Genomic DNA, 15,036 nt, shown 5'->3' on the forward strand with positions numbered 1-15,036 from the left:
TGGGGCAGGAGGATGCCCGCCAGCAGCAGCTGCTGCTTATTGCCATATGCTGTGTATAGAGATATTGTCTCTTTTGCAGGGCAGCGGAACTGAAGTCTAAAAAGAAGTGGGCACTCTCTCATCTCAGGTTGTGTGTATCATTGGCCTCAGAGAGACAGGATGCAGAGGTGCTGGGGTGTCAGGGTGCCAAGGTGCAGGGGTGCTAGGGTGTTGGGGTGCCAAGGTGCAGGGGTACTAAAGTGCCAGGGCATGGGTACTGGAGTGCTGGGGTGCCAGGGTGTTTGCCTTCTCCTGACTGGAGTTGCCTTCCATTTCACCTCTGGACTGCAGCCCACCCTGCACCTGGCCACCAGGCTCAGGCCTGCTCCACCCACTCTGCCTCCCTTCCAGCTGCTGATATCCCCTTCCATCCTCAGCCCGCTCCCAGCCCTCACCTGGAAGAGTCTGGATATAAGGCTGCAGCTTGGAGGACACAGAGTTGGTCACGATCTTGCAGATCTAAGGGCAACCAAAGAAATGCCAGTGAGCTTCAGAAGTGGAAAGTGCCCTCCACAAGTGAGAGTCCAGACACACTGTCTCCATCTTTTTTCTGTGGCTATAGCAAAATACCCAAGACCAAGTAATGTACAGAGAACACAGGTTTATTTAGCTCATGGTTCCTTCCAGTCCACAACAAGGGAGGAGCGTCTGCTAAGAGGCTTCAGATTGTAACATGGTAGAAGGCAGAACTTGGCAAGATAGAGTCATGTGCTAGCTTAGGTCCCCCAACCTCTTCCTATAAGCCCCAAGGCCATCATGGGGGCTCATTTAACCCTTATTGCTGCCCACAGGCTGCACCTCTAAACACTATTAACAGATTAATTAGGGGATTAAGTGTCCAGCCCATGAACTCTGTGGAGACAAATCCAAACCACAGCACACACGCTTTCTTTCCCTTTAGTGTCTTCTTAAAAATCATGCAGCTGGGTTGGGGATTTAGCTCAGTGGTAGAGCGCTTGCCTAGCAAGCACAAGGCCCTGGGTTCGATCCTCAGCTCAAAAAAAAAAAAAAAGTTCATGCAGTTAATCAAGCTTCCTTTTTGCCTTTGGCCACAGGAACCTCGGAAACAGTTAACTTTATCAGACTTTATTGCCTGCATCTCTGCATCCTTTGTCTTTCCCTGATGGGTGTTCGTGTGAGCTGTGCTCGAGTGCTGTGTCCACTCTTGTTTCCTTGCTCTCTTGACCTGTTTCTTGTCTCAGATCCTTCATGGAATGGGGCAGCGAACAAGTACAAGATGGCTTGTGGTCAGCCTTTCCTTCTCTGGGCTTCGGATAGCGCGGCGACCTCTAGGCTCGGGTGTGTGTAGGTGCCTTTACCTTGCCTTGTGGCCGGAGAAGCCATTTCTGGCAGCTTCCCCACAGCAGGGCTCACAAGGGAAGACACACTGGCCTGAGAACTGGCTGACCTTGTTGCTGAGGAAGTCTCTCCATTTCTATAGAGCTCCCCTGCCACCACCCCCTTCCCCCCAGCATGGAACAGATCAATAGCAGCAGCCTGGATAACTGAACCTCTGCCTTGGGCAAAACTTCCGTTATCTACGATCAACCAGAGTCCAAAACTATAAGTGGAAAGTTCTAGAAATAAGGAATTCTCAAGTTTTAAATTGAGTGTCATTTCGAAGAGAGGATGAACTTTCACCCCACCCCACCTAAGACACTGATGACTCCTTTGCCCTTTGTATGCAGTCATATATACTACCTGCCTGTCAGTTACTTAGTAACCACCCAGGTCATCAGACTGATCTCCGTGTTTGTGCTCAGGCAGCTGAACTGGACTTGATAATGACTCCAAGGTCAGGCACGCTGCTGCTGGAACCCTGACAACGATGTCTTATCAAATCTGTGCCGCAGTATATGTTCATTTAAGATGTGTTTCATCCTCGGGCAGGGACAGGGCCTAAGATTTGGCCCTAAAGGCAAGAAAAGGCTGTAATGGATGGGGTGACACCCATTCTATGGGCTGGGTCCCCAGCTGGATAAGAGGAACGATATTCCAGCATTTGTCTCTGCTTCCGGACTGGAGGAACAGACACCTCAGTGTCTCGCTGCCCTGACCGCCCCTCCATGATGGACTGGGTCTTCAATCCACAGTCAAATTAACCCTCTCTCCCTTTGTTGGGTTTTGAATCAGCAAGGAGTAGGATAATGAATGTAATCATTGAGAGACTAGGCCAAGAAGAAAAAGGGATGGTGGGAATGAAGACAAGGCTGAGGGAGAGCAAGGGGTTAGGGGTATGACTACAACATCCAGGACCTCTGAGTCATGAGATGAGGCGAATGGGTGAAGAGGGAACCGAGACAAAGGTAGGTGAGAAACCTACTCAATTAAAACAAAAACAAAAACAAACATAGCAGGAATTTCTCCCAATCCGGGGAAAGAAATGGCATTTAAGTATATTAGGTATTTGGGACCCTGTGCAGACCCTACCAGAAGAGAACCATTTCAGGACACATAATTAAAGCTAAGAAGCTGGAACAAAGAACCCCAGAGGCTGCTGAGAGAGGGCGCTTACAAAGGCAGAGTTACCAGTTAAAGGCATACCTGTCCACCGAAGCCCCTAAGGCAAGTAGAGTGATGAGGATATGTCTTCAGCCCTGAAACAAAGAGCTGCCAGCCAAGACCTGGTAAGGCTATCCTGGGACAACAAAGAGGGAGCTAAAGACCTTCCAGATATCCACAAACTAAAGCCATTCCTGCTACTAACCAGTGCTGCCGGCAAATACTTAGAGGAATTGGGAGGGGGTGCGGGAGGGGTGCATGACACAGCAGAGACACACACTAGCAGGAGAGCTTGGGCCAGGATACATCTCTCACATTCTTATTAGAATAACCCCTGAGAGGATGGCAAGACAGCCTCAACTCAGTAAACCAGCAAACCTTCAAGAAAAAGAAGTTAGTGTGCACCTCTCAGGATGGAGGAGGATTTGGGAAGGAAGAAAGGCAAAGAGAAGGGGTAGAGATGCTGGCCCTGGAATGTGCTTCTGTCACAGGGGGCTCTGAAGCCCCCAGAGGAACTGGGCACCCTTCTCTGAGGCTCCTGTGCCACCCTTCTCCCTGGCCCAGGCTGGGAGGGGTAGCAGGGACGGCCGAACACTCCAGCTGCCCCTCAGGCCCTGTGTGCTCCTACTGCCCTGTTTTTCTATCCACCAGCCAATGGGGGAGAGGGGGTCCAAATCAGCAAGTCTCCTGGAGCCCAAGCCTCCCATGGCCTCAGCCCACTCCAGCCTGCTCAGGCCCACTTACAACCTGTGGCACCTGACTCCTTACTGTTTCAAGCCGAGGCTGACGCCAAGAAGAATAGCCTGCTGGGGATGACCTTCAGGGACCCAATGCCAGAGTGCATGCACACACAGAGTTCTTAGAATTATGCTAAGCCTTGTCTGCCCTCAGCATGGGGGATACCCTGCCATCTGCACCCTCGATATCACCCCATCCACACTCCACAGGGGTCCCTTCTAGCGGCAGCAAGAAATCTTGTAGATGCAGCACCTCCCTCCTCTCTTCCTCCTCAGTGTTGTGTGTTCGTTCTAGCATGGGAAGGGAGGGAAAGGGAGGGGAGGGGAGGGGAGGGGAATGGAGGGGAGGGCAGCCAGGGGAAGACAACAGAGGCTGTTCCTCTGTGAAGGAGCTGGGGTGGGGTAAACAGAAGCTGCTTGGCAGGGACAGGAAGGCTTGCTGGGAGGGGGCTGTGGGACTCTCTGGAAAGCACCCAGCTGGGCCCTGGATTTAAATGCTCTGTGGATGCTGAGGGGTTGAGATGAAGGCCAAGGTGCCCATCAAGGCTAAGCTGTCCCTCGGAGGCCTCTGCTCTGCCACCAACTGATGCCCTCCTACCTTTTTATAAATGGTGTTTCTCAGGGAAGCCTCGATTTTCTTGTGGAACAGCTTGATCAGCCACCTAGGGAGGACATGTGGGGACATACAAGGGACTTTCAGGTGTGCCTGGGGACCCCGGCAGCTTGCCCTGGGTCATGCAATCTTCATTAGACATTTTCCTCCATTGGCAGCAACCTGTTTACGGGACTATTTTCCTAATAGTTACAGACACCTGCCCCACTCCATACCCACCTGTCCACAGCCACTTTGGCTTGCCGTGTTCCGTGGAACCCTCACTTCCTCTTATCACAGTGTGTACATGTGGTACCCCTGTCCAAAACACCCCGTGGCTGACTTCCACCTACTCACTCTTTTCATCTCAGTTCAAATGTCATTTCCTCCAACCCCCAGACTGGGCCAGGTCCTCTAGTTCTGAGTATCGGGGCACTTTGTACCTTTTCTAAGTCTAGGTTCTTATCGCTCTATGTGAGCCCTTCTGATGCAATAACACCACCAAGGTTCCCCGCCCCCACCCCCAACCCCCATGGGCCTAGTGCTTTAAGAGTACAGGCTGGGCTGCCTGAGGGCCTAGGGTCAGACAGCCTGCCTTGACTACTCCATGGTGGTCCCGAGACCTCTTTTTTAGTTCCCTGGGCAGATGGCGTGAGGAGCAGGAATATGCTGAGCAGTGTTGGCTGCACAGCAAGGCTCCGGTTGATGAGGTACTTGTGAGGTTTCATCAATGCCTGGCATCCTCTGTGCATCCTCTGGTGCAGAGCCAGTCTTACAGGTGATTGGAGGTAGGAATGTGGATGCCCATCAATACTGAGCTGTGCCAAGAGACAGTGTCTTCTCCCTGCTCCCAGCCCCACCCCCAGGCCCTGCCCTTTCCACACTCAAGACTCTGTAAGGGTCTGTGTGGAGGTGAGTCCACAGCTATGCTTTCTGAGGAAGGGAGTTTGCCCCAGGACACCTACCCCAGCATGCTGCCCGAGATTTGTAGATGGATGCTGTCGATGTGACTTTCGCAGGTGGAGCAGTTGACAGTGATGTGACCCGAGGCGCTCTTGCTCAGCTTCAGGTCAGTGGAGAAGGATACACCTTGGATGCTCAGGCCAAACTTGCCTCTGGCTTTGCTGAAAAGGAGATGGAGAGAAGTGACCTGGAGCAAACCCTTTCCTCCTCATACTTCTCCCAGCAGCAGGGACCTCAGGTTTCCCGTTGGCCCCACTCCAGGGATGGGGGCGCATCAGAGAGAAAAGGTAGCTGTGAAAACCTCACAACACTGGATGTCAGGGTTCCAACCTGGTATCCCAACCCATTGTCACCTGGTACTCTGCCTCCTCCACCCCACAACCCTTGCTGTGTGGCTTTGTGAATGTTTCTTAACCTCTCCGAGCTTCTTTCTTCACCCAGACCTTGTACTAGCACCCTCTGTTTTGTTACTAAAAATGTAAGTGTTTGGTGACTTTAAGCAATTACTGACCCAGTAATTGATTGGTGGACTTAATTAATCACTGTCCCTGTAGGAATGAAGTGAATTTATGGAAGACAGGGGACACAAATGTGCACGATCAGCTCCGCCTTTTGCACTTTTTCTATCACTAAGACTGTGCTCTGGGTGACACACAGGACCTCAGAAAAGGAGCCGCACCTCTTAGCTGGGCCTAGCTGATACACAGGTACAGACAATGCATCATGGTTACTGTTTCAAGCCACCGAGATCGGGATGTTTGTTACACAGCAACAGTAGCTGGCTAATACAGGAAGAAACCGAAAGTCTTACTTCACTTTCCCTCCTGAGCCATGCACACTGACTCAGCCTTGCCACACTGAGATGTGAACCAATTCAGCTATTCATGCAGGGTAGAGTGTTTTTGAGTGACTCCCCTCCTCCCCACAGGGACCCTGTGGTGACACATGTCTATAGACAAAGCAGAAATGGACATTCCCAACACCCTGGCTCTGAGGCCTGCAAATGCCACCAGTCCATCCAGCAATCCTCGTGCATGAGACTCACAGGAAGTTCTTCTTTGATGCCCATCTCCCACTGATCGTGATGCTGGCGTTCTTGATGGACAGCCGGAGGCCCTCACTGGGCAGCAGACTCATCTGGGGATTAGGAATATGAAATCCGTCCACAACCATGCTGTGGAGGAAAAGATCCCAGTCAGCATCCTGGGCCTGGAGGGCTTCGTGAGGCCCTTTACCCACATGCCACCCTGGTTGTGTCAACCGGTCTCTCTGTGTCTTAGACTCCTTGGGTTCACAATGGACAGGCAGTCTCTATCTTGTAGGGTGAGTAACTGTCAACAAAGATGGGAGACCGCTGAGCCTCGACTACCGGCTCTGTATGGGGTGGAATGTGTCCACCTGTTCTCACTGTTGGAATGTGAGATCTGTTGCTGTGACGATAATAGGTGCTTCAGATGTCTGCTGAAGACACACAGTAGGTGCTTCAGATGTTTGCAGAAGACACACAGTAGGCGCTTCAGATGTCTGCTGAAGACACACAGTAGGTGCTTCAGATGTCTGCTGAAGACACACAGTAGGTGCTTCAGATGTCTGCTGAAGACACACAGTAGGTGCTTCAGAAGTCTGCTGAAGACACACAGTAGGTGCTTCAGATGTCTGTGGAAGACACACAGTAGGTACTTCAGATGTCTGCTAAATGGACCCGGCATAAAATTCTTAGGAAACATTTGGGGGTTTTTCTGCCCAGCAGCCTCATCCCTTTTCTTGGGACAGCAGACCTGCAAATGTAATTTGGGGGGGGGGGCTGTCTCACCCAGCCCATGCTAGGATCTCATCTGTCTTTCTTAGGGGCGGAACTTAAGCCTACCCCATTAGTTTTTTGTTTTTTGTTTTTTGTTTTTTTTCTACTCCTCTGGCATAGTGATTGGTTCAGGGGCATGGACATTATTTAAACTGGGTCAATCAGAGTGGACCTCAGAGCTTTGGTCTGTGTTGCAAGGAGGCAGCTTTTTCCTGGACAGATTGCTGAGGGGATTGTGCTCTTAGAATTACCTGGTAGCTCTCTTGTCTCTGGAGGATTGAAGAACCTGACACTGAGAGGTGGCAAGAGAGACCAATGGTCCAGTGACACACAAGCTCAGCTCAAGCGTGTCAAAGCTGGACTACCCAGTCATGTGAGGCAATGCATTTGGGCACAGGCTGTTTTTCTGTCCCTGAAATACATGTGTGTAGCACAGGGTTTTGGGTTTCAAGATGTCTCCCGTGGGAGTGGTGGAGGGTGCTAGAAAGACAGTTTTGGCAGCTTCCTTCATTCGGTATAGCCCCTCAGACTGGAGTGCATTCTGCCTTTGGAGTGTTAGAGTCAGTGAGCGGAGAACTTGGTGGCCACAGGACTCAGGTCCCCACAACCCATGTCTGGAGGACTAAGCCTCAGCAAGCCTCACTTGTAGAAGTCGTAGTAACCTTTGCCCAGTGGCTTCATCTTAAAGACTCCAGAGAGATCAGGAATTCTGATGGCTTCTAGCTCCTTCTGCAGCACGACCACGCCCTCCTGGCATGCTGGAGGACAGAGCAGAGACAAGCTCAGAGCTCAGCTCAGGAGCAGGGCTGGAGGTTCCCCGAGGCTCCAGACCCCTGGGCCTGACCTTGGCAGTGGCAGTGGGATGGGCAGGGTGGAGCAGGAGTCTGTCTTCAGACAGCCAGGATCTGGAGCCTGTGGCTCCCCGACTCCCCCACACTGTGTGCTACTCTGACATCACTGAGGTAAAGACAGGAAGGTGGCCATGTCCCAGCACTGCGCTGGAAACCCTGGACTAGTCATTCATGTGTGGTGGTCCATTCTTCTGATATTTTTTTTAACCATTTGAACTACAAAGACCATCTTTAAGGGGTGTGGGGTGCACCTGTCATCCAAGCACTGGGAATTCTGAGGCAGGGGAGTTTCTATTTAATGCCACATAGCAAGACCCTATCGCTAAAAACCAAAATGCTTGGGGATGGCTCAGTAGCTAAAGTCACTGCCACACAGGATAAGGACCAGAGTTCAGGTCCCCAGGACCCACATAAACGCTGGATGGTCTGGTAACTTGTCTGTAATGCCAGTGCCTAAGAAGTGGGTACAGGGATCCCAGAGCAAGCTGGCTGGCTAGAACAGCTCTATCAATGAGCTCTGGATTGAAGATTTACCTCAAAATGTAAAATGGAGAGTGATCAAGAAAGTCGACACACAGTGTCATCTTCTGGCATCCACATGACACATGGGCACCCTTACTCACACATAACCATGTGTGCCCCCCCCTCCACATGTGAACACGAAGAATCCCCACCCACCAACACACATAGTGCATGGTTCCTGAGGGACAACACCTGAGGTTTCCCCTGGCTCCGAGATGTACCCATACATGTGTGTTCACTCCCATGACCACGTACACACACACACACCCCTTCCAAAACAAAAACCTTACTAGCTTGTAGGTCATACAGAAATATACAGCAAGCCACACTGAGCCTATGAGCTATAATTTGTGAAGCCTGGTCAGACACATCACCCCCAAACATTCCAGCCAGGCATCTTTCTCCACACCTCACTCTGGGCCTGTATCTGCACTGACACCCACCCCATTCCTCCAGACAGTCCCCGCAGGGCCTTTGGACATGCAGCTCCTGCTATTCATCCACAGTCACCTGTTCAGCTCCTAACTTCCTGCAGGAAGCTTCCCTGACACAGACAGTTCTATCTTCGCAGTCTTGAATGTCTCACTTGAAGCACCCATCTTTCTTTGTAATTAGGCATCTCTTCACCATGACTCTGATTGATGTCACTCTCCTCTGCTAAATGAAAGTCCCCAGAAGTTGGCTGCAATGTCAGTTTTTATGTATTAATGCGTCTCTGGTATTTACCGTGGTGCCTGGCACTTACTATTTGTTGGGTAAATAAATGAATGCCCCAAAGGCAGGAATTCTGCCACCAGTGACGCTGTGGCTAACAGCGTCAAGGATCCAATTAACAGGCAAACATGTCGCCCGAGGGGAGAGGAGGGAGGCAGAGGGGTGAGCTGAACAGGCTTCCGGTTTCCCAGGAACCAACTGGGAGGTAGTCATAAGCAGCAATAGCAATAATAAAATGCACGGAATCTTCCTGCCTATCGGGCGCTGCTTGCTGCAAAGCTGAGCAAAGCTAGGAAGAGGAGCCTTTCACTCCCCTGCACCTCCCACAAGAGGAAACAGGCTAGGGAGGGCGGTGCTTTGTTCAAGAGCTCAGAGCTGACCTGCGGTAGACAGAGGCAAGGAAAGCAAGCCTCTTGTTCCCTGAGCTCAGGCCCCAGGGTCAGCCTTTGGGTGTGGGGCATGGGGAGCAAGGCGCATATATGAATAGGCTTGCGCACTTCCAGAAACTCACTCCAGTTGCCACATGGGACCCCGGGAGAAGAGAAAAGTGAGGCAGTATATAGTCACATGAGGACTTCTAGGGGAGCCTCAGATCCTCCAAAGCTGTCAAACATGCACTCATGTGAGGACATGTACACACAGACACAGACACAGACACACACACACACACACACAGACACAAACACAGACACACACACACACACACACACACACACACACACACACACCAGCTCTGGGTTTAAACACAACCTTCGAAGCTCAATGGGTGAATCTGTCTGCATCCCTGTGATTCTGAAACGTCCTGCCTAGGCTGGATTGTGAGTTCTGGAGTAGGAAAGCAGATCCCTTGGGGCCTGTGCACACTGGTTTTGAGGACCTGTCTCAGCCTGGTCTGGTTTGAGCTGGGGTCATCCTGAGTTCTGCAGTTCCTCTGTCTGTCACCGAGAGGCAGCACCAAGAAGCTCTGTGGAGGGCCTCAGAGAGGACCTGAGCTCAAAGGCAGGTGCGGACTTCCCAGAGCCACTGCGCGACTCGGGTGGGCTCACCTGCAGGAATGGACAGGAGTGGTGCGTCCCACCCAGTCCTTAAGTGGAAGAAACGGGTCCCGGTGGGTCTGTGAGGCGCCTGGCAGCGAAGCAGGTGAGCGGAGTTGTTACCTGCCTGGACTTGGGGGAGTAGTCTGGGATGGCTTTCTCTGGGTCTGCCAGCTGAGTTTGGACATCTCACTGGAGAGAGCCCCTCTCCCAGCCTGCTCAGCCTCTAGCAAAGGAGGCAAGGCAGACGCCAGGCTTTGGAAAGAAAGGGCCTAGAAATTTGCGCCAGGGAACGGTGTAGAGAGAGGGCACCATGAAGACCTTCAGAGTCCGGGGGCATTTGGAATCTTTTAGAACAGTGGTCCAGCCCCAACTCTGCTACTTCCAGCCCTAGGAGCTTGCGCCTTAGTTTCTTCCTATATAAAACAGAGGGATAGGGGTCTCCCCAGCAGAGCTATGAGCTTGCCAACCACCAGATTTAAAGGGCTGTACACCCTAAATGCTCAATAAGTGCCTCTCAGGATAAAGGAGGAAGGGAGAAAGGCATCCAATTACCGAAGTCCAGACCCTTCTGGGAGACTGTGGCCACGAAGCCAGGGTTGATGGCCGCAGTCAGGGCTGTGCCCATGATGGCCAGAAGCGCCAGGGTAGACCATTTCCGCACGTTGTCAGGGCCCCAGGCCATGTCCTCCAGGGCAGCCCAAACCTCAAGGCCTCGGAGGGGAACCGGAGACGTATGAAGAAGCCGTCTGTGGAAGGGCAGGGCAGTAGTAGAAAGAGGAAGGAGGAAGGCACCCGTGGGGGCGGGAGGGGGAGGGCAGCTGCGGTTCCCCATCAACGTTGGGGACCAGTCCAGGGGCTGCCCCAGTGGAGCCTGGAGGTCTGTGCGAACATGGGCATGTGCGCATGTGCCGTGCACGTGCGCGCGCACATACATGCATGCACGAGCAAGCCTGTTGAAGCCTGTGGCTCTGGGGCTGATCCCTCTTCCTAAGCCCCCATCCCTTTCCTGAGTCTTCCTCCCCACCTCCTTTAAGGCTTTCTTCGAAGCTGGGTGGTGACCACATTGAGAAACACTGTCTCTATTTCCTATTTCCTTTGGTAATTTTCTTAGTAAGATGTTTCAGAAAACAGAACCTTTGGAGCTTTCCTCCCCAGCACACACACCCCACCCCCTCCCAGCCTCACTCCCTCCCGCAACCTCCAGTCTGGGAGGACTTAGGGGGATTTTTTGAAGGCTCTAATTCTGGAGTCTCCTCCTTGATATCTCTGCTACTCTCTTAGGTTGACATTAGACAAGTCTCAGCATCTCTGAGCTTCTCTGAGCCTCGGTTTCCTCTTCTGGAGACTAGGGAGACAGACTATCACCTTTGCCCCTCGCTTAAGTGAGGGCTGAATGGCCTGACAGCAGGGAAAGAGAATCCAGATGGCAGCGTTAGCCCGAGCTTCAGAAATAAACACGAGAATAAGTTACGTGGACTCTTCTCCAAGAAACCAGACCAAATATATTTTAATTTTCTCCTGTCCTATTTTTTTTTTCCTGGCAAGCGTACTTGGTCCGGCCCGTTTGTTTTCCTATCAGAAATGGGATCACACTGGGTAGCCTTGCAAGGTCCCGTTTTTCTGAATAATAAGCAGCGAACGTTCTCGCCCAGAATTCAAAATTTCATCATTTCCTCAGCCCACAGTCTCCTTAACCAGGTATTTGTTTCCACACATTTCCCCCCTCTCGCTGACAATGAGGACTTGAGCTTCTGAAAGGACAGGAGGCTACTCTTGACCAAGATGCTCCTAAAACCATCGGCAGCCGGGGGCCCCTGGCTGGAGGGGCAAGGTGGGGACCACGCAACCCCTTGCTGCTTTGCTCACAGAACAGGGTAGTTCTACAGCCTGGGACTGCAGTAGCTTCAGGCCCCGGGTGGGCGGGACCCCGTCAGGCTGTCCAAGTCTCCATGGTGACCAGAAGGGGCTGGGCTTCAGAGGCTCAAGGTTTCTCACCCCCTGGATTTTACGAAGTCTAAGGAAGCCTGGGTCCTCCGGAGGTTTCCTTTTTTATCCCTACCACCTTGTTCTAAGCGGTCCCCCCTCCGGCTGGCTGTCTGCCTTAGCTGGAGTGGAGTCTCCCGCCCTGCACAGGAAGGAACACAGAGCTGTGTACACAGGGCCTGCCAGATGTTTCAAGGGGCTCTTTGCCAAGGCTCAAGGAGGGCTGGCTGCTGCTCCCCCTGTGCAACCATACCGAGTCAAGTAATGGTCACTGTCTTTCACAAGGAGGTGAGGGGGAGTTTCCAGGAAGACTTGTCCCTGGGTTCCCCTCTTTGCACCTCATCCAGAACCTCCCTTCCACACCCACAGGCAGCCTGGATCCATGACCTGTCATAAAATGCCATTTTTAGAAAACAATCTTGGACACTTTCACATACAGACATACACTCAGGCAAAACACTCGTGTACACAAAGTAAAAATAAATACATCTTTGAAAATAAAATAAAATGTAGAGCAATGCCGGAACACACAGAACAGATGTCCCAGGTTCATGAAATCTTGACACTGTGCATATACCCTGGTGTCATTTCTTTTATTCCTATGGACTTCCGGTCTTCCTAAGTTTAAAAAAATGTATATATATGCCTGTGTGTGTGTGTGTGTGTGTGTGTGTGTGTGTGTGTGCATGTGAGCATGCACGCGCAGGTAACTCAGAGTTCAGGAGAGGGTGTCAGATCTTCCTGAATTAGACAGTTGTAGTAGTAGGTGGCTGTTTGAGCCATGCCCTGAAGCATCACCCTATAGGAGGGGACACAGGAAATCTTTCGACTACAGTTGTAAGTTGTCTGAAGTGGATGCTGGGTGTCGAATCCAGGTCCTCTGCATGAGCTATAATACATTCTTTTAACCACGGAGCCCTCTCTAGCCTGGACTTTTTTTACTCTGCTCAAAATGTACACTTGTGGTTAGGGATTTACCTCAGTGGTAGAGCGCTTGCCTTGCAAGCACAAGGCCCTGGGTTCGATCCTCAGCTTAAAAAAAAAAATGTACACTTGCTTCATCAACACTCCACACCCTATTCAGCTATCTGGGCTCAACATGGCTTAAGTGATGAGCAGAGCCTGTGGTCACAGCAGGACTTCATGGAGACTGTCCAGAGTGGGAGGGTCCAGAGGCCCATTCTGTGCACTTTTCACTTTCTATTGAAAGGTAAACAAGGGTGAGAGCCATACAGACCCGGGTTCCTGGTTCCTGCCTTGGCATCTGCTTCTGCCATAGTGTGGCTAAGCTTCAGGCCTTGCCAGAAGTTGTGTTTCCTCGTTTATGGAGGAGAGACAGTGCCCGTCCTGGGTGTGTGCTGACAATAAAGTGAACGAACATCATTGGATTTGCACACACAGGTGCTAGCTTAGCCATGCTTGGCTTTTGCACTCTGCTGGCTGGGGAGGCCCAGACTCTCTCTATGACAGCTCACTAGGGCCCCACTGCAGAACTGGGGGACCTCTGGCTTCTTGGTTTGTCTTGAGCGAGCACAGACAGAGGACACCATGGCTCTTGTAGCCTTCTGTGAGCCTTCCACTCAGTCACTCCATGGTCAGCAGGCCCCTGCAGCCGCAGTTAAGAATGGGGTGGAGCCTCCTGGCCCCAAGTTCTGGACCCTCTGCTGTGTGTCACGTGACTTAATTTTGCTGACCCTCAGACTTCTCCTTTGTTACCATACTTCATCCTTAGGCACCATATCTCTCATTAGCCCTGAACACTCAGCTTCCCCATGAGGCATCTTGTGGCCAGTGAAACTCCACAGGCTTCTCCCCTGCCTCAGCTCTCAGGCCTTCTCCACTCCCTTCCTCATCTGGGACTTTCCTCCTCGGTAGGTGCCTGGCTTCCAGTGTATGCTGTGGTAACTCCCTGATCCTGGCTTGGGGTGCAGGTGTAGAGGTGTATGTGTAGGATGTGAGGGCGCAGGGCAGACAGGCTCTTGTGGAGAACTTAGCTAATGGAACAGGACCCAAGGGACATCTGACATTTTTTACTCTGGCAGTAATTAGAGAGGGCCTCCTCCACTTTGTTGTGCTGCCCAGTCTCTCCTAGATTCTAAGGGGCCCTTTGAGTCACCTGGTGCCAGAGGACACCAGCCTCTTGGACATTTGGCAACTAACTGCAGACTATTCTCTTCCTGGTGTTGCTCCCTGGCTTGGTTGAAGCAAGGAAGGCCTGCTAGGAGAGCCATAATTCCAGCCTGGGACGCGAGGCCTTGAGAATCGCAAGAGGGAGACCCACTGTCCCACCTCTCACGGGAGCTGCTTGGTGCCTTTTCAATCTCACCACCTATGGCTCTTCAGGGGACTGACTGCCTCAGAAGCCACCTCCTTTCCCAGCCCCAAGACCCCAAGACCCCAAGACTGGCTGCCCTCAGCTCCTGGAAGTCTGAGGGCAGCTGGGAGAGAGTGGCTGTCTCCAAACACAGCCTCCATGTACACCTCATGGCTACAATTCCTGCCCTGGGTTCCTCCTTTGCTTCCCCATGAGCACTATGGACTGGATCTCCTAGGCCAAGCTAGAGCTGCAGGAGTCATGGTGGTGGTGGTGGTGATGGTGGTGGTGATGGTGGTGATGATGGTGATGGTGGTGATGGTGGTGATGATGGTGGTGGTGGTGATGGTGGTGATGGTGGTGGTGATGGTGGTGATGGTGGTGGTGATGGTGGTGATGGTGGTGGTGATGGTGGTGATGGTGATGGTGATGGTGGTGATGGTGATTATAGTGGTAGTGATGATGGTGCTGCTGCTGATGGTGATGGTGATGGTAGTGGTAATGGTGGTGATGATGGTGATGATAGTGGTGCTGATGATGGTGGTGATGGTGACCATGATGATGGTGATGATAGTGGTGCTGATGGTGGTGATGGTATGTCAGTGGTAGGGCAAAGGTAGGTCAGTGTCTTAGTTAGCTTTCTATTGCTGTGACAAACAACATGACCAAAAACAGCTTGAAGAGGGAAGAGTGTATTTCAGCTTACAATTGGAGTCCATCATAAAGGAAAATCAGGACAGGAACTCAAGGCAGGAACTGAAGCAGAGACCATGGAGAGTGCTGTTTACTGGATTGTTCTCCATGGATTTCTCAGTTTATTTTCTTATACCACCCAGGACTGCCTGCCTATGGTGGAACTGCCCCCAGCGGGCTGGGTCCTCCCACATCTGTCACTAATCAGAAAATGATTGCTGAAACTTGCCCACAGGCAATCTGATGCAGGCATTTTTTTCAACAAAAGTTCCTCTTCCCAGATAACTC

General features: G+C 51.8%; 1 protein-coding gene across 1 annotated transcript in view; it reads right to left on the bottom strand.

Annotated features, from left to right (window-relative positions):
- Window positions 1-10,440, bottom strand: part of Bpi (bactericidal permeability increasing protein) — a 23,295-nt gene extending 12,855 nt beyond the window's left edge. Inside the window, exons 1-6 of the mRNA XM_036183092.1 lie at window positions 10,311-10,440; window positions 7,278-7,392; window positions 5,879-6,007; window positions 4,836-4,994; window positions 3,877-3,940; window positions 435-498 (exon numbers count right to left, since the gene is read on the bottom strand). Of these exons, the coding sequence (XP_036038985.1) occupies window positions 435-498; window positions 3,877-3,940; window positions 4,836-4,994; window positions 5,879-6,007; window positions 7,278-7,392; window positions 10,311-10,440 (661 nt within the window). The remainder of the gene's footprint in view (window positions 1-434; window positions 499-3,876; window positions 3,941-4,835; window positions 4,995-5,878; window positions 6,008-7,277; window positions 7,393-10,310) is intronic.
- Window positions 10,441-15,036: the final 4,596 nt, after the last annotated feature.

Source organism: Onychomys torridus, chromosome 4 (genome assembly GCF_903995425.1).
Source record: "Onychomys torridus chromosome 4, mOncTor1.1, whole genome shotgun sequence".
Taxonomy (NCBI): domain Eukaryota; kingdom Metazoa; phylum Chordata; class Mammalia; order Rodentia; family Cricetidae; genus Onychomys; species Onychomys torridus.